Below are 26,980 nucleotides of genomic sequence, written 5' to 3' on the forward strand. Positions count from 1 at the left end.
CATATGCCGCTGTTCCTTACGCCTTTGTTAACGAGCAAACTCGCGTATCGTTCACTAGCAATTTCTTTTTGTCTCTGTCGCCTCTATCGAGCGATTATATCTCGCGTCGATACGCAGGTCTTTCGTGCTTCGAATCATCATTTTGCTCGTTATCTCGTTTGACGCATTAAAGGAAAAAAAAATTGTACCTTCGAAATCCCCCGATCGACCGCGAGAATAGAGAGCCAGTATTTGGCGGCTCCTCCCACACGCGATCGGAAAGGGTTGTCGGCAGATGGGCATTGGTGAATTCTAAATAGCGGAAAAATGGTGGGGATATATTAGCGGTTTTTACTATTGATTACCGAATTAAAAACGCGCATGTATAATTCAGTGATATTTTACGTTTCGCCAGATTCACCGTTGGCGCCGCCAGCCTCGCGCTTCGATCCTCCTCCTTTAACTCTCTTCCGCCCCCGTGCAACGTTTTATCAGTCGAGGCGTTCGCTTTCAACCCCCGTTAGGTGGCGCGTAGCGTCGAGGGTGCAACGAGTAAAACAGTTCAACCCTCGGCTGCAGAACTGCTACTAGGTTGGTCGATGGTTCGTACTGTCTTTGGGGATGCGCACCCATTACGATCGATTTTTATCGGTTACGCGTTACCGACGCGGTGTTATCTTCTGTGGTTAATCGCGGACAAACATCGCGCATAATATTAATTCGAGAAATAAGTAGTATTTCGATAGAACGAAACTGTGAAATTAAATGCACTTTAACAAAATTTGTTGAAATAAAGCACGGAAATACTTGAACTGAAATGGTCGATCAATCAACTTGCCACGCAAACTCACGATGACTCAGGGTTCGTGTCCAATGGTTTATTTTGCAAAATAAATTGACATATACAATGTGGTACTTTAGCGAAAACGAATGTCCGTCCACGCGTTCGTTCTAAAGGACTTACATATGTGTTTTCAGCGTACAAATATGCAGCACGATGGACAATGTTCCTTTCGGACTTTATTTCGATCCACCCCCGAGGAAGGGGCCAGAGGATTAAACGAAGATAGGAGCGGTGCTGGAAACTCATACGAACGAGAAAGGACTGAAAATTCATGAATCGAAAGCTCAATATCATCCAAGCCCAAGTGTTTTTTTTTTTCTTTTTTTTTTGTTTTTTTTTTTTAGCTAACTGCTCTCTGTCATCATTCGCAGCTTAATTATTACGATTCGACTTTAATTGATCATATGGAACGGTTGTGTGTCAGGATCTCGAAGATCCGCGTCTCGCTTAATCGTTAATTAAGTCTTTATAATTACTTCTTGACGAGTCTCTACGAGTAATTATCTCTAAAGTATCCTTGCGAAATGATGATGCGCGATGCGATAGAACATCAGAGCATTACGTCGAAGAACGGAGAATGGAGAATGGATTTTTCCTTATAAACTTGACCTCGCGTCGATTTTCAAGCGTCCAATACCTTCTATACCTTGGAGATTCGTGTTTTCCCTTTGACGCGACCCATCTTTCACACACAGACACACACACAGAGGACGCTTTTAGAGCGGTCGAAATCGGCGCGAGGGCGACCTAAATAATCGGTCGATCAACCGCTATGCGACCAGCTACTTGCGGTGTGAATATTTCTAGAAATACGCGAGACATTCAGGTCTTATATAAAATTTATAGTTGTCCACAGTTAGACCTCTAATACCATCTAGTAACAGCCACACGAGATTCACTAAACCAGAAAACTAGACTTACTTCGTTAGCGATGTAAAAGCGAGAGAGACTCGGCTGGCATAGGAGTACGTATGAGTCGTGAAACGAATCGATTCTGTTCGGGGATCGTGTGTGAGTATGATTAAATCTTTAAGTTATGGTACTTAATCGCTAAATATGTGCTACACACTATTATCTTACGTGGACCGGTGATTACTTTTCGATGAGGGGATGTTTCGTGTTATTCGCGTTTATCGGCTCGGGCACGATAATGGCTTCAAGTGTAAGAAGCGCAGATGCATCTTAGAAACAGAGTTTCGTCATTTTTCAAAGTGATATTCATTCACGGATTCCGGACCTGTGACTTTTAATTTTTATTTGAAAGAAGTACGAATACTATATCGATGTTAATTGTACGATTATATCGATTATATGAACGTAAGAGTGTTGCAATTGGTCGAGTGTTAATTAAGTAGTATCCTCCGAAAATGACGAAAATTCTCACTTTCAAAGTACAGTTTAGGGGGACGTCGATTCTCACCGGAAATGTAGTGGCGCGCGAGTGCCAATGAGGCGCGACGAACGAAGAAACGAGGACGTAGGAGCGCAATGACTAAAGAGAAAATCAGCAAGCTACATCCTCGTCGCATAGATCCATACGCAATAGCACCATATTAACAACAACGTTCGCACTATGTAACGGAAGCGTATAAAATCTGAAATATTGGTAACGCAGCATTTGCTCGAAACGTACAGGTAATAATAAGATCATCGAGTATAGTCGTTTGGCATACGTTCATCGAGTTGCCCTCGAGAAACCTTAAGGAACTATTTTGGCACTAGAATCCACGTAACGTTAATCTTTAAGCCTCTTTTCGACTTCCTCGAGTCGCGAACCTCGTGTTTAACGTAAGTATGATTTACCGATACAGTGTACTTAGGAGCGTTTACTGGTTCTGATTACTTCCAAGTAAAATCTTGCGTACAAGATCTACTAAAACGACCATCGTCCCCGAGATTCGAAACGTACCAATGTCTAGAAATTTCAATATCGACGTTTTAGAAGAATTTAATCCTGCCATCTTCGAATTCTAACTTTCAACCCCGCTTTTACGTGGATAATCGAAAGTATTTGGAATATTAAAAAAAAAAGAACCCTCATCCGCTAACTTAAGGCCATAAATCACACGCATCTCGATAATCCTTTTTAACTTTTCTTTGAACTTAAAAAGCTACGATACAAAATGCCGATAGAGAATTCTTAGACACGATACTTGATCGAAACTCGAAGACCACGCTCGAAACCTTAACATCTACCAATCTGGACACTTAATAGCGTTCCACTTACGATGCTTAATTATCTTCTATTTCGTACGTATGTTCTCGGACAATAGAAAATTCTTAACAAATCTGGTTCGTTTGTAAAATTGTTTTAGTCCAACGGAATCTGGCGGTATAACTCTTAGAATGGTTTACAAAATTCGACATATGTATTCGTTCTGTGATACGGTTCTCTTCTCGAGTACACGTACTCGCGTTAGAATATCATGAAATTCCCTCGAAGATTCTCTCGATCGGGTCGATGAGGAGGCTTTCAAAACTTCACTGGGTTATCGACGCTTCGAGCCGCGCGATGAGACTCTGCAGGGGAGAAAGCCGTGCGTGGTCAGACAGGCAGACGGATGGCGCAGGAAGAGGGACATAACTGGCGTGTACTTAGCAAATCACTGCCACCCAGGACGGTTTTCCGTCTTTGACAATTTACGCCAGCAACGTTTCTAAATATCGAAACGCACCCCTTTCGTTTGTCTATCCAACTCTATAGCCTCCCATGCTCTGAACGTGATTATCTCTTTCAACCAAACGACACGCTTTTTGTCTCGCGATAAGAATACACGCGATACGAGACAAGGACCCTTTTAGAAAAACAATTCCACCAGGTGTAACGCGTTTCTCGACGATGCGGCGAGCGGACGACTGTTTGCAGTATGCGTCGCGGACAACTGCGGTGCTCTATTACCCGATGCGGTTGCGGTTGGCGTGCACACAGAGCCACGGACGCGGAATCCGCAGCGGCGCGTCGAGTTCGTTAGTCGACGATTGTTCTCCGCGGTTCGTAGATCCTCGCTTTGGTAAATTTAACGGGCGGGCAGGGTTTATGGAGCGCGCGGAGAGAACAGAGAGGGAGAATTGAAGAAGGAAACGGACAAGAGCGAGAGAGAGAGAGAGAGAGAGGAAGATCGGTGGGAGAGCGATGAGTTAAGGGCTGGAAACTGGAGAGTCATTAGGATATATTGTCAATTCCAAGCGCCTCTGCCGGCAGCGACCTATGAAGCACAGTTTCCCTTGGATACGACCAATTTGCCCTGGTCACTCTATCAACTTCCACCGTGCTCCAGTCCTCATCGATCCGTCGCCGCGATTTTCTCCCCCGATGATTTTATCGTAGGCAAACCCAGACGCGACATCTTTTTATCGCTCTGTCTCTGGCCGATCCTCTTTTTGCTGCGGTATGAGTTCTTCGAGCGGCACTGCTACAGCGAGCTGGGATGGCTACCTGATGGCTCGGCTGTCTCATTGATACCGTGATACTTTTCTGAAAGCCTCGTCTAAAATCTCCTGGAACGTCCCCGATGAGGCGTCGGTGAGTTTTGGCGTTGATGAGATATCTACAATGACTTTCTGTTGGACTTTTCGTTAAATAAAAATCGTTCTCGACGAGGGTGGAAGCATTGTTCTCTGATACCAAATAAGATTCGCGACCACCCGTAGCCGCTGTTTTGATTTGGCTCTGTGCGAATACTCGGAAGAAAATTTCTCTAGACGTGGAAATTTTTGTAGAAAATGGTTATCACGCGGACGAGCTTCGACTTTAACGCGTCACGTTCGACGCGAGACTCCACTTACTTTGTCCACGGTCCTCGAATGGGCAATGGACATCTCTCGATGCTCGTTCGATGGTTCGATGTTATGCTTTGAGATGTTTTACGATAAAGGCGCGGCACACCATTATCTCCATTAACTTTCTTTTTCTTCGATAGGACTTACTTCGTTTTGTAGAAGCTCAAACTTCGGACTTAATCCTGGGAGTATGCTTTTAGTGCTGGTTTTGATCTGACTGTAAATGTCCAACGACTTCTTCGGCTCCAGGTCTAATTCCAGGGTCTCCTCGATCAGTCGCGGTGGAATGCTTCCGCTGCGCTTATGACTCGGCACAAAGGTGCAGCTTTCCGGCTTCTGATTCTTCGGCCTGCCTTCCTTGTGCTCCGGTGTTAGGGTGCCGTTACCCAGCTTCCGCTGCTGTTCCTGAAAAGTGTCTTCCTGGACGTCGTCTTTCAACAACGCTCCGGTTATCACGGGTTTATTGATCTCTGATTTTCCAAAGTCGTTGCTCAGCGCTTTCTGCTCCATAATCTCCAGTTTATTCGGGGTGGCGCCATTCACTTGGAGGTTGGGATTCGAGCGAACCGTGTCTGTGGAAATACTGGCATCCGTTGAATCCTGCTGGTCCATCGATCCTCCGGAACCCTGGGAAACGTCCAGATTGTTCTGTTTTCCCGTTATCGATGGCTGGAAGGAAGAAACACAATGTTCCATCACGATTTTCCTTTTCTCGCTTAAAATCGTCACTTACGCTTTCCTCCGCATCCTTCTCCATACTCGACGTTTTCGACGCGTTCAGTAATGCCTTTTCGGTGTCCGGCGACTTATCAAATTCCACCCATTTCGACCCTCCCTCGAGTTTCCGAGATAACGTATCGGACTCGTAACTACCCCCGTACATCGGGTAACCCAGATGGCCCGCATCGTATTCCACTTGATTTCCATAACGATAGCTGGGATTAACCGAGCCCTGGCTAGAGATCGAGAGGTCCGACTGCGACAATCCTGTATTCGTGCTACCGAATAATCTTGCGTTCTCGAACCCTGCATCATACAGGCATACTTTTTACTAAATATTTTCTTTTTACAAAATTTTCTTCTTTTTTAAACATTCTTTGTCTACAGTGGCTGCAAAATATATTTGCACATATCCTAATGTTCTGCGGCGAAACGCTTTTCCATCCGATTCTATATTTTCTATCTTTATACTACTGAATTTTCGTAGTCGTACGAATGTACGTACCTAAATGATACGAAATTTAATATATCTGGATTTAATTGATCAGCGTTTAAACGTCATAAATTGTAACATCATCCGTTATAACTTATAATAGATACAATGGTGTACGAATACTTTTTGCAGCGACTGTAGGTTTCTTTATGGCGTACGATAACATGGTTGTATTATGAAAGCAACGTACCTGGCGCTTTATCTTCTGGAATTTCTTCTCTGTGGACCAGAGCCTGCTGATCGGTAACGCTGGCGGTCATGTCATCGGTGGATCCTTTGTTAGTCTCGGTTTCCTCGTTCTGATAGCTGGGTTGCACCTCGACGACGAACGAGCAGCCGTTATCTTGGTACCTGCGATTTTTATTATCCTCCACCGTCACCTAAAACGCGGAGACGAGCGAGCTTCGTTAACTTCTTCCCGCGGCTCTTTTCATCAAACCGCGCGTATACGGCTTCTACGCCAGCGAAGAGAAAACGTTTATTGCCCCGTCTCGTAAAAAAAGAAAGAAACGAGGAATAAATACGTGGCGAAGTATTAATCAACGGTAGGGTCGTTGAATTCGCTTGTAGGGTGAAACGAAAGGGCGGAAGGGGCCAGATCGTTTGACGAATGATCGTGTCATTAGCGGGGTTCGTTTTGCCTGCTTCGCAATCTCACCTCGACCTTTTACTGCCGTTTCAACGGCGCAACATGATCAGGCTATGCGGCTCAAAGCACCCCGCAATTACGAGCTCGATGCATCATCAGCTGCTTTACTTCGGTTATCTATTCAAGACGACAAAGAAACGAACTGCCAAGAATAAGAACACGTTGAACGATTCTCTCGATCTGCGTTTAGATGTGATATTCTATAAAGGGATTTCTCACGAGCCACTGACGCTCGCGTTTCATGCATACTGACGCATTTATAGCCGTATAGCGGTAAACATATCCTCGAGTATTTATGACAAACGTAGTCCTTTCTTCTATAAGCGACTTTAAAATATTGCGATAATTCCGAAAGCAAGAGAGCCGTTACGCCGACGTCGCGAAATTCAGATCAATATCAGAATCCAAATTATCCGACATTTTGTGCGAAAGAATTGACTCCAACGATTTGAATATACATATACGAGATATTAATTATGATTCTGATTACAATTGAGCAATGTGAAGCAACTCGCCGTTGACAAGCGAAACGAATGATTCCGATATCCAACAAAGGCAGCGTAGCGTATTCACGTCAGAACTAGGAAATTAATTTCCACCGTATGAATTTCCTAGATGATGTTTCTAGTTTACTCGTAGTCTACCATGGCCGTCGGCCGCGGATAAATGCAACCGCGATCAGAGTTACTCGAGTCGACGGACCGCAGAATTAGTTCTCCCTATTGTTTCCAGTCTCTCCTATCCCGACGCATTTCTCTGTGTTTCGTTCACGACTCTGGGCGTCGCAAGCAACGTTTCCCCGCGGGGCACGTCGCTCACGCCTTCCGAATTATCGGCAATGCCAGAGAGGAAACGCATCTTCGAACTCGACATCGAAAACTGTACATTTTCTTCTCGCTAGCCGATACGCCTTCGACTATCCAAGTCTCGTAACCGAAAAAATACGCTATCGTTGATATGATTTTGCTTTTACGATACATAAATTGTTACAGGAGCAACGTATCGTTTTATTCCTACGAGCTATTCCAAGAAAACAATGTTCTATCCACGCAACAACCTTAGCCATTGCATCGACGATGGTTCGCGATCGATAAGCTTTCTATGTAGGTTCGTGTCGTTGAGAACAGGGCTGCCATTTGGAGACGCGTGACGCCTTTGATTTCGCGGTTACGCTGTCTAAAGTTTCACCCGAGCGATCCAATTACCGAATCCCTAGGCAACGAATTACTTCGACGCGTGATAAATTCTAATTAACCAAAAGTGTGTAAAGCATGTCAAAGTTTGACCCAGATTCTGCTCCGTGGCTTATAAAGTAACCGGAATCTGGCAGATACGTCCCCTATCAGGAAGTTACGGTTACCCGTCATCTCGAGGTGGTTAATTTAAAAGATGAAGGGGGCGGTTCCATCGAACCAAAGCGGCGAGCCTTTTAGCCACGTACCACGTCGCATTTGCCTCGCGGGCGTTCATCGAGAAACTTCCGAGAGTTTCAGCAAAAGGAAGGAATCGGTCGTACCGATAACACCTTTGTCCTACCTCTTTGAAGAGGACAAAGAGACGCGCAAGGGTAAGAGGAGACGCAAAGTGGCTTCTATTTCTCGATTCCTCGACGAAACTTGCTCCCAGAGGCATCGTATAACCGAGTCCCGAATCACGTACTTTTTCACCAGCCCTCGGCAAAGTGGTGACTCGCTTCAGAAATCGACTCCGTCAGCTCAGATCCTACGCGACGGATCGACCAACGAATCGTCCACCAGAGACGCCACGTAGGTTTCCCGATGACGCGTGACAGTAAGTACTGGAATCCTAAGGATCCGTCGAGGGAGGAATTAGGAAGACATGTACAGTGGCCTGCGAAATGTTCTCAATGCTTACCATAAGGAACTTTCATACGAAATATTGTGAAATTTCATTAGTGCTACGATGAAACGTCGATCGTCACGATGATATCGGTCAACTTTCAAGCGATCTGACGATATACGTGCTGTATAAAAATTACAGAACGTTTACCGCGAACATGTTCTTTATTATCGGTTGCTACATAAATTTTGTTCGTGGTTTCGTTTATATAGAGCATTCATACGAAACGAGGACATTTTATTCTACGTTTTTCGATCATTTCCTTGCGTAGAATAACTTTTTACTGATTATTTCCTCGTACGCGGTCAGTAATCGATCGAGTTTACGCAAACAAATTTCCAAATTCGATTTGATCGAGAAGAAAGCACAGAACAAATATATTTCGTGCTCTCGATTTGTTCTTTTCCGTAGAATCTTGCTGCTGATTGCACCGCATTTAGTGGCACACCTTGTATAGGAGGGACGTGTTTGAGAACAAGGAGGGGCGTGCCACGTGAAAAGGAAAATGGGACGACGTCGCCATTCGTTCCACTTTAAAAGGATCTCTCGAAATCTCAGGTAGAAAGGTGGAACTCCGAGCAGCTAGGGCCGTTTTCGAAAAGCGAAGTGGCTAGAAACAGCCATAATTCAGGGATTTGCACGCTTCCGCTTCCGAGTAACTCGCGAACACTGCCGGGGACTCGAGGCTAACTTACGCTCTGTCACCGTAAGTTCCCGACCTAGTACAACTCTGGTTTCGCTTTGCCACGATTATTAAAGATCGTATTTTACGATCCATCCAGCGATCACGCAAACTTCTTGTTTATCCGGAGAGAGAACGGAGAACACGCAGTTGCAAATTGAAATGGAAATCCAGCGACGAATATGTTTTTAGCGAGGAAACTAAAGGCGTCAGACTAGTGGAAGTATATCATCGACGATATTATTTCATTACGATGTTGCACGTATAAATATGTATTGAGATCACAAGGGGAACGCTTCGCCGAGAATTTAATCTTCCACGTAATAAATTAATCGATGCATAATAGGGTGCGAGATTACCGATCACGCGTTACTGATCCCGGATGCTCTACTAAACGGATGACGCGTAGTTCGTGTCCCTTCTACCTGCTATTTATACATCGGCTGCTAGTTAATAACCTTTTATAACCCAAATTTTTTTATATCTCTCGAGCGAGATCAACGCGAGCGGCGTTAATTGAAACTAATTATTTTTCTCGTCGGAGGAAGTAATTAAAAATCGACGAATTAAACGAAAGCGCGATGGGAACGTTACCGGGAATAATCGCGGGACGCGGTGTTAATTGCAAAGTTTCGATCGAGTTTAACGAAAGAAATTGAATAACATTTCGAGCATAACGTTGAACAGGGCAAATGGTAATGGCAAAGCAAATGGAGACATTCCGGTGTCCAATAACCGTATCAGGAGTCTCGAATACGTCTAAACTTTAGATGCAATTGCATCTCCGTGGAAACTCTGTAGACTCGTGATGGTAATACAACGGGACGATTCAACGAGGTATACGCTAACGTACGTACGCGACAGTTAATTTGTCGAATAAAGTTCAAATATCTTCGGCGACGATGCAAGCCAGGTCACGGTGCACCTCTTTAAGGATGCATTTAGTTCTTAGATGGCTCGAGAAAACGAAGAGTTTCCTTTTTACGCGGAAACTGCGCGCAACTCTGTGAATAGATTGACCCAGATGAAAAAGAAAAATTTAAAGAAGACGAGTTCGTTGGTAAATCGACTGTGCAGTATCTATATATTTTTGTACTCCACGAAAGATCGTTGACGTCATATTTCTTGATATATACTGTCGTTAGAGGTAACGGGGAACCTGTTTATTTGCGCAACGAGGAATATATTTTAATTAGAAATTAATACGTGATTCACGAAGAGATATTAAGCGTTGCTTTTAATTAATAATTCATCTTTAGTTTGCGTGTTGTAATAGAATTTATTTGTGCCCCTTCTTCCCCTCTTATACTACGGTTTCTACCTGTGAGAAATAAATAGAATAAAATATTTCAATAATATTTTCGAGGCAATAAAATACGTGATATTTTAAAAAGTCAATCTCATCGCTCTATTCGGCGTGGTGACATCCGATATAATGCGAAAGAAGGCAACGAACTGGATGGCCTTCGAAAACGCGCTTCATTCCAAAGACGCGGCACTCGTAGCCTCGATAGTGTGAGTATTTCTCGAATTCTGAGGGTATTCCACGCGACCGAGGGTGAACACCGCGACTTGGCGCCAGGCCAAGTATTACGTCCAAGTATCCCGAGCATCCACCCCTTGAACCCTTTTTCGTTTCCTGTCCCCCTTCTATTTGTCCCGATCCACGAACAAACGCATCGCATGGTTTTTACATTCCTTTAAAGAGGAAGTGCGCTAAGGCGCTTGTCGTGGCTGAAATAACCAACAGCACAACGGCTCTGTCTGTTTGTTCGTTTGTTTTGTCTATCCGGTGTTTTTTCTCAAAGTAGCTGCTGCTTTGTCGAACGTAAAGCCGATATTGTTGGCAACGTATCGATTCTTACTGCCTTAGTCTGACAATAGACGTCACAAGCCAACCCCAAAAAGTCTTTCCTTCTAACTTGTTTGCCAGCGGATCAGATTTCTGACCCTTGCATTCGCCAAGTGAAAACGAAACGTTTCACCGGTTTATCGTCGATAATACCCTTGAAGTATCCGCAGTGATAATCTTCCCATTCTTTTCGCCGATACCGTTCGATCGTATCTTTTTATCGTCGCGGAAGCACGAACATTCGGCTCTCATGTAGCTACGTGTCCCCAGTCTCGGCGAGTTAATTTCGTTTATCTGTCGATTAACGGACTTGCTGTCCGTGTGCATGTTACGAAAAGACTTATCACGGATTTAGGGATTCGATCATGAGATCCACAGATTCGGATCCACGCCCTTTCGTTGTTCGATCGCTTTCGACGGCTTAGGTCGCGCGCACTTTGTTCGTGTAGTTGTGCCGTCTGGCACGAAAGAAAGAGAGTTACGACCTAAAGACGTAGGGACAGGGAATCGAGAAGAAAGGACAGAACTGAACCTGGGAAAAAATTTGTCCATCGACGTAGACACCGACGACACTTCTCCCATTCATTTCGATCGATTCGATCCACGAGATGAAATACTTTCAAAAGGAAACAGATTCGCAACTGGTCATCCTGTAAATATCCTGCTGGGATTACGTGTATCTCGCAAACGGTGTTTCGATGAAATTACACCGATATCCAGGTAAGGGGAGTAAAGATAGTCGAAGCTCTGACCCAGCGGATTTGGCGAATCCCTGGCAAGATGAGTTTCCACGGATAAGTCTGAGCCGGTAAGTAGGACGATAGGCGGAGGCGAAATTGCCTGGTAACCTTCGACCTTACAGGGCCGTACGAATCCCGATAATTGCGAGCCTGTTATCCCTGTCAAAGAGGAGCCACCGGCTGACCCAGCTGCGCGAATCTCCGGCTGGCAGATCGATTTCACGATGTCGTGGCCGACTCGCTCGAACAAAGAGAAATATTAATCCTGTATGGCACTGATCCGGCATTCGGTTAACCGTTAGCGCTTTACGTCGCGTGGGTACGACACAGAAAAATGCGATAAACCAACGTACTGTACACTGATCGATTCGCACGAATCGCGGATCGCTCGATGTTTTTATTACGAGATAAAAGATACGAATTCGCGAATCTTGATAGAAACGAACACACGCGTACTAGGCGATCGGGTCAATTAGTTTAAGGCAACGAGCTATCGGCTGGTTTTCTCCGGCCGACATGTCAATTTGTCAATTTGTCCACCTTTCCGCACCTGTTGCGCCTTTATTGTACATGGGATGCCGATTACTCGGTTCCAAAGACTTTACACGTTACCAGCAGACGAATCGAAAACCTTTGTTTCCTCGTATCTTCGAAGATCGACCGAGTTCTGGAACAGCCAGCTGTAAAGGGATCAATCGATGTTCGTTAGATTCTCCGGAGAACCATTTCAGACACCGACTACCCGTTTGTTGCGAAAGCTTACGTAGCTCCTTGAACAAACCATCGTTCATCGATTTTTACAAATTAATACTATGACCTCGATTTGCCTGAATCGATTAATTCTAAAAGACTCGAGTAATCAAACGAAACGTTGTCATCCTTCGTATGAAACTGTAACTGCATGAAATATAAGAACGTGTTGCACATTGTTACATGTACAGGTTCACAAAAATGTAATACGATACATGTTTTAAAATTTCATTACCACCGTAACGAGACTCGACTGTCGTTATTAGTTAAAATTTACAGAAAAATTACAGGATATTTAATTAATAATCAGTAAAAAACCTGGGGTATATTTAAAATACATATTCATATTCTTTTGCTACGCGATATTGTTCGGAAAATCGAAATCTTACCGTATTTTGTTTCTCTTGGAAAATTAATTAACAGGCCTTTTGTCCCTAGTTTCGATCAGCTTCACCTTCCACCAGGATTAACATACATTTCCATTATTACACGGACCATCAAATGCACCTTGCAATTGGTTTTGTCTATTCTGCCGTGCGGATCGCTAATGATGCAACCTTCCAATTATCAATGAATTGCGTGTAATTGGATCAGCGGAAGAAATCCTTTATCCGTCAACAAAATGGAATCCCTCCTGCCCCTGTACTTCAACCGCGAAATAATTTGGATCGATGCAACATCAACGTCGACAGAATGCCGCGAATCGACCAGTATTCTCCGAAATACGATAACACGCAACACTCTGACATAATATTTGCAATTCTGTCGTTGATGATCTCTAATATACTCACTGCTCGTTCCTCCGTCTCCACGATGAGATGATTATTCTTGAGGGTGAGAGTGATGATGTTCCCGTTGGCGTTTTTATTGGTATGATTCCCCGGAGGAGTGTACTCCACCGGAGTGGCGCTGGCCACGTTTACTTCCTCCATGACCTCGGTCTCGCAAATGTACCTGGGTCTGTCGAGGCCGTTCACCAGCTGAAACCAAAAGAAAAAGAAGCTGAGATATCTGCTGCCCGTAGTCTCTGTGCGGTGGAACTCCATTTATCTGAACTTGTCACCGGACAAACAGTTTATATAATTGGATTTCATACAGTTGGGGAGCGTCAATTTCCCCCGTCCCACCTCCCACTGTCTATTGTTTTCCGTTCACGTAATAGGTGCTTACGTTCAGACAAGTGAACTCACCAGCGAAAGTTCAATTATTCGGACGTTAATTTTGTTCGAATAAATGAAATTTTGTCAGTACATTCACGTAACGTTACTACTAGTATGATAGTAAATGAGAGAAGTACGACCATACTGTCAAAAAATGCAACTGTCACGGTTGTATCATCGACGAGATAAAAATTCTACTATATACGTACCTATCGTTATGCATATATCAAGTAAAAAATCGATTTTTTTAGGATCCATTCTTCGTACATCTGTCGTTAAATCATATAAAGCAACAAAACCGGTCGATCGAGTTGGTGTTTTCTACGAACACGTAATCGCGTGGGAGTACGGTTGCAAAGTAGCAAGGTTTACGGACCGTGCTTCAGTCAGAGTCCGATTAAAAGTTTTTAATCTGAGAATTTACAGCGGCGCGAGCTTGACGCTGCGCGGTTAGCTAATTCACCGAATCTACGCTGGATTTACGAGCTTTGCTCGGCTAAGCAACCCGTTGCTCGAGGCGTTAATCCTACTTTGAAACCGCGAGACTTCGATTTTCGCCATCGCGTCGCTCCTTTCCACGCTGGAGAATTTTTCCGCAGCTGAAAATGTAAAAGTGGGTCAACATCTGCGACATTCTATCGGCTTCTAGACACGAATGTACGTTCGTCACCCTAGTTGATGGATGCATACGCACAGCCTCCGGTTTCATCGAGCCACAATTCCCGGACTGATCCCGAATAACGGAAGAGCAGTTATCTGTCAAGGAAATTGACAGCGAAACGGGACACCCGGGCCGCAGTTACCCCGCGTTCGTTTCCTTAGGCGTCCCTCCAAGCAGAAATCCATCACTCGCTTCCCTAACAAATCGAGAAAAGGGAGATTCATCGAGCAACGTCTGTTCTTTTACGATTTTATTTCTATTCGACTCTAGCGAGGTGTTCGCCGAGGATAGCCGGTAATGGGCGTTGGGTGACGCGACAAGTACGACGCCCGATAAGAACAGATAACCGGAGAATGAAATATCAGAAGGCACGCGAAACATTCAACGGCTTCGTTGCAGAACTGTCGATCGCGTTATCGACGGATCAAGCTTAACGAGGAGCGCTTATCGCGAATAATCTTTCCGTAAAGGGCAAATACTATTGGAGGAGTGTCGTTTTACAAGTGAAAATTCTCTTCTTTTCTCGTCTTTGCAACGTTGCAAGAAACGTCTACTGTCAGCAGATTTTTCTCATCTCCGCGACACTCTAACCGATGTAACGCAATCACTCATATTCCCTTTACGAACAATCTTTTGTCGTCTTCGTTTTCCCATAGACTTCCATGACGACGTTTCGTCCGGTTAGAGGCATCGAGAGCGTTTTATCTACCGCGATATTCCCGCGGGTTGCGACCACGCATAGAAAATGCGAGGAAACTGCGCAGCCGGCGTATCGATAAAAATTTAATATTATACTTAAACTCGACACAGGAGATGTATAGTCGCTCAAGGAAGTATTTGATCGCTTATCGTTTTATGCGCGTATTGTGTGCGTGTCGTATAAAATATTTCGAAATTCCACTGTATCGCATTGTTATGTGGCACGACTATCGTGATTATGTGGGTAAAATTTGAAATGTTCCCTATAATACGTACGATATATTCCGAAAAGAATTCGACGAATACTTTCGCGCGGAACTGTACGTGTTTCTTTTATGCGGACAGTCTCACGATTGATTTCCCACAAAGTGCACATCCTCTGACAATTTTCCAAGAAATATTTCGATCGAAACATCCTGTTTTCCAAAAGCGGATACGCTATACGATGCATCTCGCGTCCCGAGCGGTTCTTTGTCTTCAGGACGGTAGTCTTGCCAAGCGGCGTAGCAGGGTGCGACCCCATTCTCAACCCTCCCGATCGAAGGCCTGATTGGTTCATTGCCTCGTTCGCCTCTCGATGATCGTCACTGATTTAGAAAGGGTGAACGCCGGGGCACGTTCGAGGGTTCGTTAAAGGGACGACATCGAGAGGGAAATTATTTCCGGCCTCTCAGTCCGCTCTTAACTACTCCTTTATTCCGATTACGACGCTTAAGGAGACCGAATCTGTCAAGCAGATATCTCGTCTGCTTGGTATCTCTCTTCTAAACGAATTACCATTTTGGTTCCAACGAAACAGAAATACTTTCTGTCGTTAGGAGTGCTCGACAGAAACACGAAAAAAGCTGAAAAAGAAGAGATTGGAAGAGGATTGCAACTAATTAAGGAGGATGGTCAACTAATTGGCCCTTTCACCATCGATATCGTGTACGCAACAAGTACTTGGTGCTTTAAGACGTTATTGATTAATCAAATGATAAACGTGATCGAAGACCACAGGAAACGAACGTAAACATTTTTGTAGACTTCCCCGATGTCGGTATCGTACCGATGTCTAAGATGTGCTTGGTATAACCTAATTGCAAAGGAGATTTATAATCGGAAGATAAAAACTGTCCGATAAATTACCATCATTCCATCTTCAAAAGTAGCCAATCGTGAGAATTGTCAATTTCTAGAGCATCGACTCGGCTCTTCCGGAAATATTCATAGAAATCGCGTCGCGTCATGGGAACACGGCGTGTAAGGTAGGTTTGCCTGGAAATTCTTATCTCGTTCCTCTATCGTTCTTTACACAAGTCTCGCTCGGAATACATACCGATATAGTTCGTGGAACATCGCAAGGAACAACGTTCATCGATCGGGCGAATTCTCGAATTCGGGACGAGACAACGTTCCAGAGAGTATAACCCAGTATCCACGAAAGTGGTCTTTTCATTTAAATAATTGGTAGATCGAGTGTACTGCGCTTCAAGATGAGTCTTGGTATTCAAAAGGTGCGTCGGAAGATAACACGGTGCTCGAGGTTGGAAAGCTCGACACACTCTCGAAGCGGTGTCGCGTAGCTATCGGAACGAGGGCAAAGAGGATCGCGAGAAGGAGGAGGTAGATCACGATCTGCCGTCGGCCTCCGTAGACAATCAACGCGATTTTGTAAAGATCGAAAGCACCAAGAGTGGGGAAGATTCCTCGTTACAAGCAACCGCTACCTCCCTAATTGCCTCGATGGAGAATCGGGCCATCTGTCTGGTCGACGTCCACGCAGTTAGCGTAAGAAAGTTAGCGCCTATGAGCCGGATACGCAGCGGTGATTACGAAGAAACTCCTCTTGTAAGAAAGTAGCCCGACAACCAGTAATTTACCGGAAATTTTCGCTACAATTTTATCGACACGCGTATCGATTTTTGACCATTACCCAGCCCTTATTCGCGGGAGTCGCAAGCTCCGCTGCTGGCGAATCGACTTCGGGGAACTCGACGAGAGAAGGGAACCGCTTCGAACCGGGTACGTATCATCTTAATTGCCACCACGTACCGGGGCTCGTGGATTAATGTGATTAAACCTGATTACACGTTTCATTCCGACAGAGCTGTTAGTTCGCAGCCGATCTTAGCTTTTCGTTTTAATTGCTATCGGATAGTTATCAACCTGAAATCCCCGGTATGCGGACGAGATACCAGCTTTATTCGTTTACCCGATTAATGGGATGGATATCCCTTTAGGGTGCAGAATAATGAAATGATACGAGTATCGTAATTTCACCAGCATCCGGACACTCTTATCTTAGACGAATACTTTCCATTTTATTCTTCTTTTACTGTCGCCTGCTCGTTCCGTTTGCCGATCATTCGTAGCTATACTTCGCTATTGGAAGTTCACAGAGCCGAAGAGTGACACAGCAGCGTGCCCTCTTGCGTTTGCAATAGTTCGAGCTACGTCTAATCGTAATGCTTTGTACATTAAAAAGTTTCGATCTCGTGCGTTATTAAATGAATAATAAGAATAATAAAATTGCTGGTAAAAGATACGAGGGATCGTTAGCTCGTTACACAACGTTTGAAAACTAAAGAAACGGATTTCGTTCATCGCGGATGCGATTGGTCGGATCGATAATCAGGCGGATTTACGTAACACCGTATAAAATTTCGCTGCCAACTCCTTCGTCTCCGATTTAATTGCGATCAAACGATTATCGATTCGGACAGCGTTACGCCAAGCGAGGATACACAGGGCTTGTTCAGCGATACCGGAATTAGATTTAAATCGTAATTATGTAATAGATGTCGAGTTGTATCGAATTGCAGTAATTGTCGATCCGACGATAATTAATTCAGAGCGTAAACCGAACTGTTATCAAATTAAAAATGATAAATAGATAGATAGCCTATAACGATTCGCATATTTTGCTACGGTTCGACTCGTTATCCAGCGTCGTTGGCGCGTTGGTTCGTCTTTCGATGTTACGTCCACGTTATCTAATGCGGGGATAAAAAATCTCGATTCACGCTCGTACACGACGTACGTTACGTGGTTCACGACGTACACAAACCTCGAATACTTTCACGCGCGTCTACGAGTTCCAGACAACGACCTCGAGAAGAACGATAGAAAAGACGATAGTTCCTAGTCACGCTCGGCTTGGCTAGACACAGGCTAGACGTAGACACAGACATAAATTCCTAGAGTGGTTGGCCAAGGTTGTTTCATTCAAGCGAACGCGTGGCTCGTCTAGCAGGCTTTGAATCGCGATATCACCGGTCAAAGGGACCGACCGTAGGAAACGGTAATCCAGAACAGCACGACGACACGTTACGATTACAATTTCAGATCGCGTCGGCCGCCTCTACAGCTGGCCGAATGAGAAACGAAACCTAGGCGCACTTCTTTGCATAACAAGACCGTTTCGGTGATCGGCCGGTTAACCGTCTAACATAAGTGGAACGTTCCGAACGTAAACGGACGAACGTTAGTCCTGGAAAAAAGAGACAGTGAATTGGTTGCATTGAATTCGCTGCGTTTAATGCGTTGCATTGAATTGGTCGCATACGTTGAAAAGAACTGGGAACGAAATCGGCGAATTTCCACAGAAATCGCGTGTCGACGAGTTCGTCTGTTAGGATGGATTTAGTTATCGGTACCGAAAGGCAGCACTACACAGGTGTGCGTGTGCGTGTGCAGGCGCGAGTTTGAAGCGCGTGTGCGTGAACGTGCGTGGCTGCGGTTCGAGTGGCTTGTGCCAAAGGGTACTGACCCTGACCCAAGGGGCATTGCTCCTACGGTGCGTTTCTCCCGTTCCTTTTCTGTTAGATCGCTCACACCGGCGTAGCGACGGCTTAGTAACGATGTCCGGGCATCATCGGGAATCTTTTTTACATGGATGCTAAACGGCTCGACCGACAAACTAGTCGACGCTGTGCTCTCGGCTCGATTCTCCTCGAGACCGGCAGAACGAGGAAGCGATCGACCGCCACTCCCGACCACGCTCTCCCGCGACCAGTTCGATTGGAATGCTCGCTAAATGTTCTCCACGCCTTCTGGCGATCTTTCCGCTGGTAGAATCGAACCAATTTCAATTAACCGGACGACCGTCGGTGAATAGCGTTCCTAGAATTTTTCCTCGGTTTCTCGTAGTTATATCCTTCGTGTTTGTTTAAATGTGTTTTTCAAATATTTTCCTCCACATTGCTCCGCTACGTTTTTATAGTTCCTTCGTCGAGCGCTTCTCTCGGACATTCTTTTTAAACATTTTTTAAATACTTTCCCTATGCGTTCCTTTGCAACCAGACGTTGCTTATATTTTACAGACGGCACACGAATGTCATAAAAGCGTCCATTTTAAGTCTAAACACTCGGAAAGTATTATCTGCCGCAAGTTTCGATTTATATATGTACATAAAAATAATTTTTATACGACACCGGCCATTTTTCAAGTATGTATAAAATACGTACGTACTGTACGAGTTACGCGATTGTTATCGCTGGATGTTTAGATCACTTAGATCGCGGGACGAAAATCACGTTTCCAAACATCCTCCTACGAAGATACAGCGTTGAATCGCGGAGAATGGAGTTCCATCGAATTGAGGACAAGCGATCGCGGTCTCATCCCATCTTTGTTAGAAAGTATTCGAACAAGCGAGTCGAAAGAAGAGCATAGTCCAGCGATTCGCGTTCCGATTTCTCGGTGGTCGTTCGCCTTCCCCATAAAAGGTACGGCTAAAATCACTCCCCGAGCCCCTCGTCTCGCGATCCTCTCCCTTCCAGTACGTCCTGTAGACGTACCGTCAAGAAAAGGATACCACGTAGACGAGTTCTGGCCAGCCGGTGTCCCATATACCAGGCCTTTCACCTTTGCCGCGAATCGGCGAGTCGCGCGAGCCAGACTACCATCTTTCGCAGCTTGGTCCGCGTGCGATTTTTTGCCACGTATCTCACATTGAAATTACTCAATGGCGTCCCATTGAGACATTCACGAAAAACGTATCATTCGTAGACAATGTACGAAACGTTAAAAAAGTCCATGTTACGCGTTCCTTTGACTCTGCGGATTCTATAGAATCAACGTACTCGACTTTTTTCCACGTGCCTCGCGAAACAGTCGTTCGACGATGCTTCCAAGAACTGAGGAATCGGTGGAAAAGGTATTCCCCGTAGACGAAAGACGAAATCTTGTTCGAATTACTTGTTCCCTTTGATTCGCCAAATTCTAAAGAATCGAGACGTTCGAGAAGTTGCAACTTATTTCGCTGCGATTTCTTTTAACGCCGTTCTCGCCAGACCACCCAAGCTATTTCGTGTTTCACGCGTATGCACGCTCTCGCGACGTTCAACAGCTCGCCAGTTCGAAGAATGAAAATAGTCGAGACAGGCATTCGACGGGTGAATGAAGTCACGCGATAAACACGATCGCGTAGGCTGTAAACATCGTGCTTTCGAGTATTCAGAAATCTTGCGGTTTCTTGTTACGCAACTACCCGATCGATCCATCGATCGTTTGCAGATCGTCACGGTGATTGTAAACCTGCTGCATATCGATGAAGAAATTCAAGCTGAAAGGCGAATAAAAATATTTTTACAGCGTTGCTAGGATGCGACGCTGCTAAATGCGAGCTATTTACGATTCGACTGTCGATTTAATTATTACGGTTACTATACTATGTTTTATGCGCAAAATATCTATCGGCTATGCAGACCGTTCAATAACAGATTAATCTTCTAACTTCGATAATTAAGCGTCAGACGATGTTAGCGTGCGGAAAAATTTTTCGCGGTTCGACGTCCGTTTTAAAACACCGTACGTTGTTACGTTATCTCAGGTTTTCGTTCGAATACGTCACAGGCAGACTATACACGGTCACTCTAATTCGGCCTTGAGTCTAATCCTCGTCGTTGACCGCTGGTCACAGACCCCGACTAACGTCCGTTGCAAATGGCTCTCGTTCGGCTCGGTTAAAAAATTCGCGACGCAGCTCCGAAACTATCGTAGACAGCCATTCGAATTCCTCTCGAATCTGGTAATTTTTTTTTATCGCTCCAGATTACGAGAATCTTGTACGAGAAAACTTTCAAGAATTTTAATTAATCAATTGACTCGGTCTCTGTAGTTATTCTCGTTATACGCGAATATCGAATACTAAGTGCTGGGAACAGTGGCAAACGAATATTTCGTGATCGAAAGTTCGAACGAAGAATAGAAGTGCCGGGAAACATATTTGTTATCAGTTAATAATGATTTCTAGGAAGCTAACATACTCTGACAAGACACAACCCAGTCGTAATTCAAACATTACTCATCTTCTCAACGGGGAAAATCCACCGTTTTATGAGATATGTAACGCTACGTTAACGAATAGAATAGACGCTTCGAACTGCGATGCAAAGCATATTTTATTCGCATACAACAATTCGATATAAAACCCAATCTGGCAGAACGTCCGAGTGGACGACGAGAACGCGATACTTAGTCTGACAATTAAACGCGAAAATAGTTCTCACGTGGAATTGCTTCGACGACGTAGTGGATTTAAAAATTACTCTTTTATGAAAGGAGCGAAATGTGACTCATCGTGTTTCCCTACCAATAGCCTTTTTAAATATAGTGATCTATAATCGAGCATTGTTGCGTCTATAAATAATGATGAGAGGAAAAAAAAATAAAATTTTTCACAGTAGAATCATCATTGGATTTAAAAGTACGGTAGAGAAACGATATTTTCGTTCGCATTCCAGCCTGCAGATTCTGGCAGTACGCGACGTCTATTCATAGGACAAGTGGCTTCTAACCCACGTAGACGGTCTCAAGGTTCCCGATGCTAGTTCAAGGCTAAGAGATGCCAAGCGGAAGTCTGGCACTGATGTGTTAGGAATACATCAAGAATTAACGTGTCCAAAGCGTTCTTCCAGTGGATGGGAACGCATTAGACGGGTCTGGTTGGCCAGTTGCGCGGTAACATAGGTTAGTGACACTGTGAAGGTCGTGCCTAGCACAGACAGACTGGGCTGAGTCAAGAGGAGTCGAGAGGAATTGAGTCATAGATCGTGACGCGATCTAATGGCGTTTACGCCAGCTGCTTAAAAATATGCATTCGGTCAGCCGATAGTTTCGCGATTCTCGCGAAAATACCACGCGTTAACGCGATTGCAACACGATCCTGCAAGAGCCCGATGGCCTCGTTTTACCAACGAATTAACAAACAATTTTGTTGTTCGAGAAATTTTTCAGTTATTATTTACCTACTACGCGGTCGATTGCAATTTCCAGGATTCGTGAAGATCGGGCTCGTGATATTAAAAGTTTCGCTTGTTTTCGTCAAAGTGGCTCGACTGGAATTTTCCAACGTCTGATCAAACGCATCTACGGAGACGGTGCGGCGTGTTAATACGCCCGCTATCATTTGGGAATTTCCTTGTTTCGCGACACGTTTCTGCATCCTGCGCTCGCGACGTTCCGTTCGGAATCTTAAATACGATTCGAAAGCGCCGCATATCCCGACGCACGTTCCAGTTAATTCCATTAAAAGTTACGCAAATGCTTGACGTGTTTTGATATCCAGCTTAAAATCAGGACGCGCTATTTTATTTCAGAACGCGAGTTTGACGGTCTGGATTCGTTCAATCGCGACTTAAGTGGTTTAATTTCTTCCATGTTTGATACGGCTCAGACAATGAGTCAATTGATGCCAGAAAGAAATAGATTGAGTCACATTCGACGTGACTCACGAATTCGACCGCTAAACATAGAACTTTAATTTCGTATCGGAGTAACAATCGAACAAGGAAACTACGTGGAACCTGTCGCTGTCGTTTCGTTCGTTAATTTATTCGCTCGCCTAACCAAGTAGCTCGATTTCGTCGAGCTACGTTATCGCGTCTCGTGACTACTAGAGACTGGTTTCCTGGAAACGCGGAAACGTCGGCGTGATAAAGTTCGGTCTGGTGGTCCGCATAAACGTCGGGTTTACGAGTACGCAGACGAGACTGTGCAAGTGGCCGCAAGATTAGACGCGTCGCAAACGCGCCTCGATTGCTTAGTCTGCGAACGAGTGTTTACGTTACGCCCACGAACAGACTCGTCACGGCTCATGGCTGCCCGCCGAACGTGTCTGACCATGATCGTCCACCTCCCCGATTCATCACTCTACTTTCGAATTTCTCCTCTCCTAACGTTGCTCACGGCCAACGCAGCCAGCACCGAACCGTTGCAAACGTTTTAACCAAATATTTTGCTTCCTGGAACGTGCATCTATAAAAATGCCGTCACTGCTAGCTAGACTAAGTGTAAAGAGAAACGAAGGAAAACACGCGTATGAGAAAAATCTCGAACGAGGAGAAATATTGATCGAACCTTCGAAGTTTCTCACCCTACTAGGCGAACAAATTGCTGCGATTGTTTAAAGAATGCAGAAGTAAGTTTAAAATGTTCGTATGTTGGACGCGAAAGTTCGATATAAAAATATCTAATTTAATATTTTAAAGTTTCGCGTCGATGCAAAGAACTAAAGAGCGGAAACCCCGGGCGGTTTTCCGATATCTTCGCTACAAAATAACAAGAGATGTATAGTCAAAGAGCGTAGAAGTTAGTTGGAAGATTTCACAGTTCAAACTTTCGTATACATTTCAACGCCGATATATTCAGTTTAAGATCGTAAACTTTTGTATAAATTTCCAGGCAGGAATATTAAAAATAGCGGTTTCGTGAAATTTCTAACGAGAAATGAAATATTCTTAAAAAAAAAAAAAAAAACGTGGAAACGTTACGTTAAACTTTTGGCAAAATTCAAAATAAATGGCGTGCAACTTTACGTAGAATAGAGGATTTTAAGAATATAGTGGCTGGACGGTGACGCGATGTACCTCGCAAATCGCGTCTATCGCGATCGCATTAGCAGACTCCTCGAAAGTTGTTTCTCCCTTCCAGCAGTGACGTGCTAGACACTCAAGGATAAGAATCTTTATTTAACGACTAGTTTTTTACCAACACCGTTAGAGGTTACAGACGGTCACACTACTTTGGAGGACGTTTGCAATTAGAAGGAAACGATCTAACCCGACTCAAGACTCCGACATCGGAGATAATCGAGCTATGTTTACGAAGAGATCGTCGTTCGAGCGTACAAATTTGCACACGATTACGACATTTCTGCTCGTTCATATTCGCATTTTTGATTTTTAAGCTTCGAAGATGAACGTTGGGGTACGTTCTAGCGGAGAAAGATTGTTAGTACAGATTAACTTTTATATCGAAGATTAGATAAACTGTGTCGTTTGCGCCACAAGATAGTGATCGAACTTTATTTGCAGGAGTCGCGGATAAGTAACGAAGAAACTCGATACTTCTTTATCGGAATTTCTAATTAAAACTACGAGCGCAATATCGCCAACGGAATCGCACCGATTGTCGAAACAAATTCCAAATTATCAGCGAAAATTAATTGCGAAAGTTTATGCAATCGATGATTCGTTGAAAAATTGCATCGGCAATTAATTCCTTGAATCGCGTAACGAACGAACGTTGTATTCGTTTCGACTAATTTGTTGAATTCCGCTCCCGATTTCCTGGAAATTTCGCATTGTTTGCGTGGATAGGATGGCGGGACGTCGAGCGGCCCACAAGATTCGCTAGCGTAGTTCGTGGTAATAGACGGACAGAAAAAAAGAACCAAGGCCGTCTCGGGAGGAAATAATCTTGATTGACTAGAATGAGCCGGCAGCCTTAACTTTTGCTTTCTAATGGTAGGGTCGCAGACGGTCGCTTCGAGCTAGCCTCGTTAGAACGATCAAGGATCCTTATTATTCCGGCTTAGTTGCGCAACTTTGCCGTAACGCTCGCCCGAACACCGGTTCTGACCATTACGTAAGTGTCTAAGCAAGCCTAAGAGGCTGCAAATGTGGCCCCGCAATGGCAGACCTTAAATGCCAACTGGATTCTTTGGCTAGCAACGACAAAGTAAGAAAATAACAGACGTTATTTCGCCTTTCTTTTATTCATACGTTTGCAACTCATAGCCTCGAAAAACGGAAATCTGACGCAATTTATATCAACTGTCCGCGCGCACATGTATTTCTTTCATTTATCCTGGATACATTAAAAATATTTTCCACCAGTGGAAAATCCGTATTCGTTCTTCGCAGGGGATCGACTTTTCGTTATTCTCGCTGCCAATATCGAGTCTCGATCACGTTCGTTCTATCTTCGTGACGCATGAAATATGGAGGAACCATTCTTCCGCGCATTCACCGGCGTCCCGCTATTTCTTTTCATCAAACGATAAAGAGCCGCCGTTGAATATCTGAAATTGTACGGTCAACGGTACGGGCTTGACAATAAACGTTGATTAATTAATTTAGCCTTTTTCTCCCGGCGTATTTCGTTAACCAACACTCACAGAGCTCCGTGAATACTTTCGAGTTATTGAAAAAAAAAGAAAGAAAATATCGCCGTCTAACGAGTCTGACGGAAACGAGTCTTTTACGAATAAAGGACTCGTACGGCAGGCCAGTGAAATTGTTGCTTAACACACTTTCCAGCAGCCAAGGACGGTACAACGGTTTCCGGCCGTGCTTCAATTATTAACTGGAACTTCCTTTGTGAGACCCGCTCCATCTCGATTCCTACGTTTTTCCCCAATTTGCCGTCTTTTCGGAAATTTACGAGATCAGCCGGTATACGAGACTGAACACACAGAACGACTAGATAACGCGGAGGAACAAAAGACCGCGAGCCAGGTCTGGTTTTGAATTTTAAAACGCAGAGAAACGTCCGGCCGACCGGTTTGCAGTCAGAAATAAAGAGGTAAACAAACGGACGGAAATAGCGTGCCAGGTTGTTCCCATTACCATTATTGTGAGAACGTAATTATTCATTTCGACGTTTCAAAGGCTGGCTTATCGTCGCGTGAAAATAAAATCGGCTTTGATAGACCGCAACGTTCAACTCGCGCACCATGTCCCATAGCAATCGCTTTCACCGCAGAATTTGACACAATGTTCCGATAATTTTCGCATTTCTCTAAAAACTACAATTTTTGCCGCGACTCGTTTGGAATGCAAATTTGATAAAAGCAAATTCCGAATTCATTCGCTTTGATATCTGGCGGATGCGACATTATTCGCCGAGCACGCGTCAATAACCGGTTTCGATAAGCCTCAACCATATTTCTCGCATCGTTAAAAACAATTATCTTTTTGTTATAAAAAAAAATATGTGTAAAAGTAAAAGATACGATCGTGCGACTAACGTTTCAATAAACGCAAACGATATCGACGAATACCCATTTACATTCTATAACTGTGAAATGTTCGGTCGTACAAAGGATTCTTTTTTCTTTGTTCCGACTGACTCACGAAAGTATTTGAACACTTACCATAGAAATCTTCTACACGCTACAAAATATTTTTATTCGTATTTATTACACGATACATTTTTAGTTTTCTACGACGCACACGATATATCGATAAAAAGTTTCTACGAACGTTTAAACGCTTTCATGAATTATCGTACGTTTTTGATCGAAACGACTCGAAAGTAGAAAATGTACCATCTTCGTGTCAGTGTAAACGAATTACCAACACTCCTCCTTTCGTTGATCTTGGCCGACTTTTCCACGGTCGCAGCCAGCTGTCAGTTTCGTTCTATTCCGGTTCTAAGGCAGATTCGTGTTAGGAACGCGTCGATGTATTTCACGACTCCAGCTTGACCAAATTATCTAGCCGTACTCGCCACGACTGAAGGACGTCTAATGTTCCTGCGGGCGTCGATCCACGCTCTTCGAGGTCGTTTTCTAATGGCGCAACGTGGTATATTCATTATCAAGGTCCGTTGAGAGACAATGACCTCGTCACGGAACGAATCAAGGTTCACCGTGACCTGTACAGAGAGCACAAATGTTTTTTCCGTTCTCGTACAAGCGCCATTATCGCCTAACCTAAATTCCACGAGATGTTGGGATGTCGGGGAACATGCCTTTGACGCGTTTCTGATCGTCAGACTTCTTATTTCCAACAGTGACTCTCCGTATCCTGTGATACGTGCCCGTTATCTGACGGGAGAAAAATCAGGACAAACTACAGAAACGAATCATTTCGTGCCGGTTTCTCTTCCTCCATGATCTT

General features: G+C 44.3%; 1 protein-coding gene across 5 annotated transcripts in view; it reads right to left on the reverse strand.

Annotated features, from left to right (window-relative positions):
• Positions 1 to 836: 836 nt before the first annotated feature.
• Positions 837 to 26,980, reverse strand: part of LOC117216625 — a 70,169-nt gene continuing 44,025 nt past the window's right edge. For all 5 annotated transcript variants that reach the window (XM_033463497.1, XM_033463496.1, XM_033463495.1 and 2 more), the window contains 4 exons: positions 13,141 to 13,329; positions 6,007 to 6,196; positions 5,337 to 5,629; positions 837 to 5,272 (listed from right to left, as the gene is read on the reverse strand). In XM_033463497.1, coding sequence (XP_033319388.1) covers positions 4,721 to 5,272; positions 5,337 to 5,629; positions 6,007 to 6,196; positions 13,141 to 13,329 — 1,224 coding nt within the window. In that variant the 3' untranslated portion in view covers positions 837 to 4,720. The remainder of the gene's footprint in view (positions 5,273 to 5,336; positions 5,630 to 6,006; positions 6,197 to 13,140; positions 13,330 to 26,980) is intronic.

This window comes from Bombus bifarius, unplaced genomic scaffold, assembly GCF_011952205.1.
Source record: "Bombus bifarius isolate JDL3187 unplaced genomic scaffold, Bbif_JDL3187 scf7180000010271, whole genome shotgun sequence".
Classification (NCBI taxonomy): domain Eukaryota; kingdom Metazoa; phylum Arthropoda; class Insecta; order Hymenoptera; family Apidae; genus Bombus; species Bombus bifarius.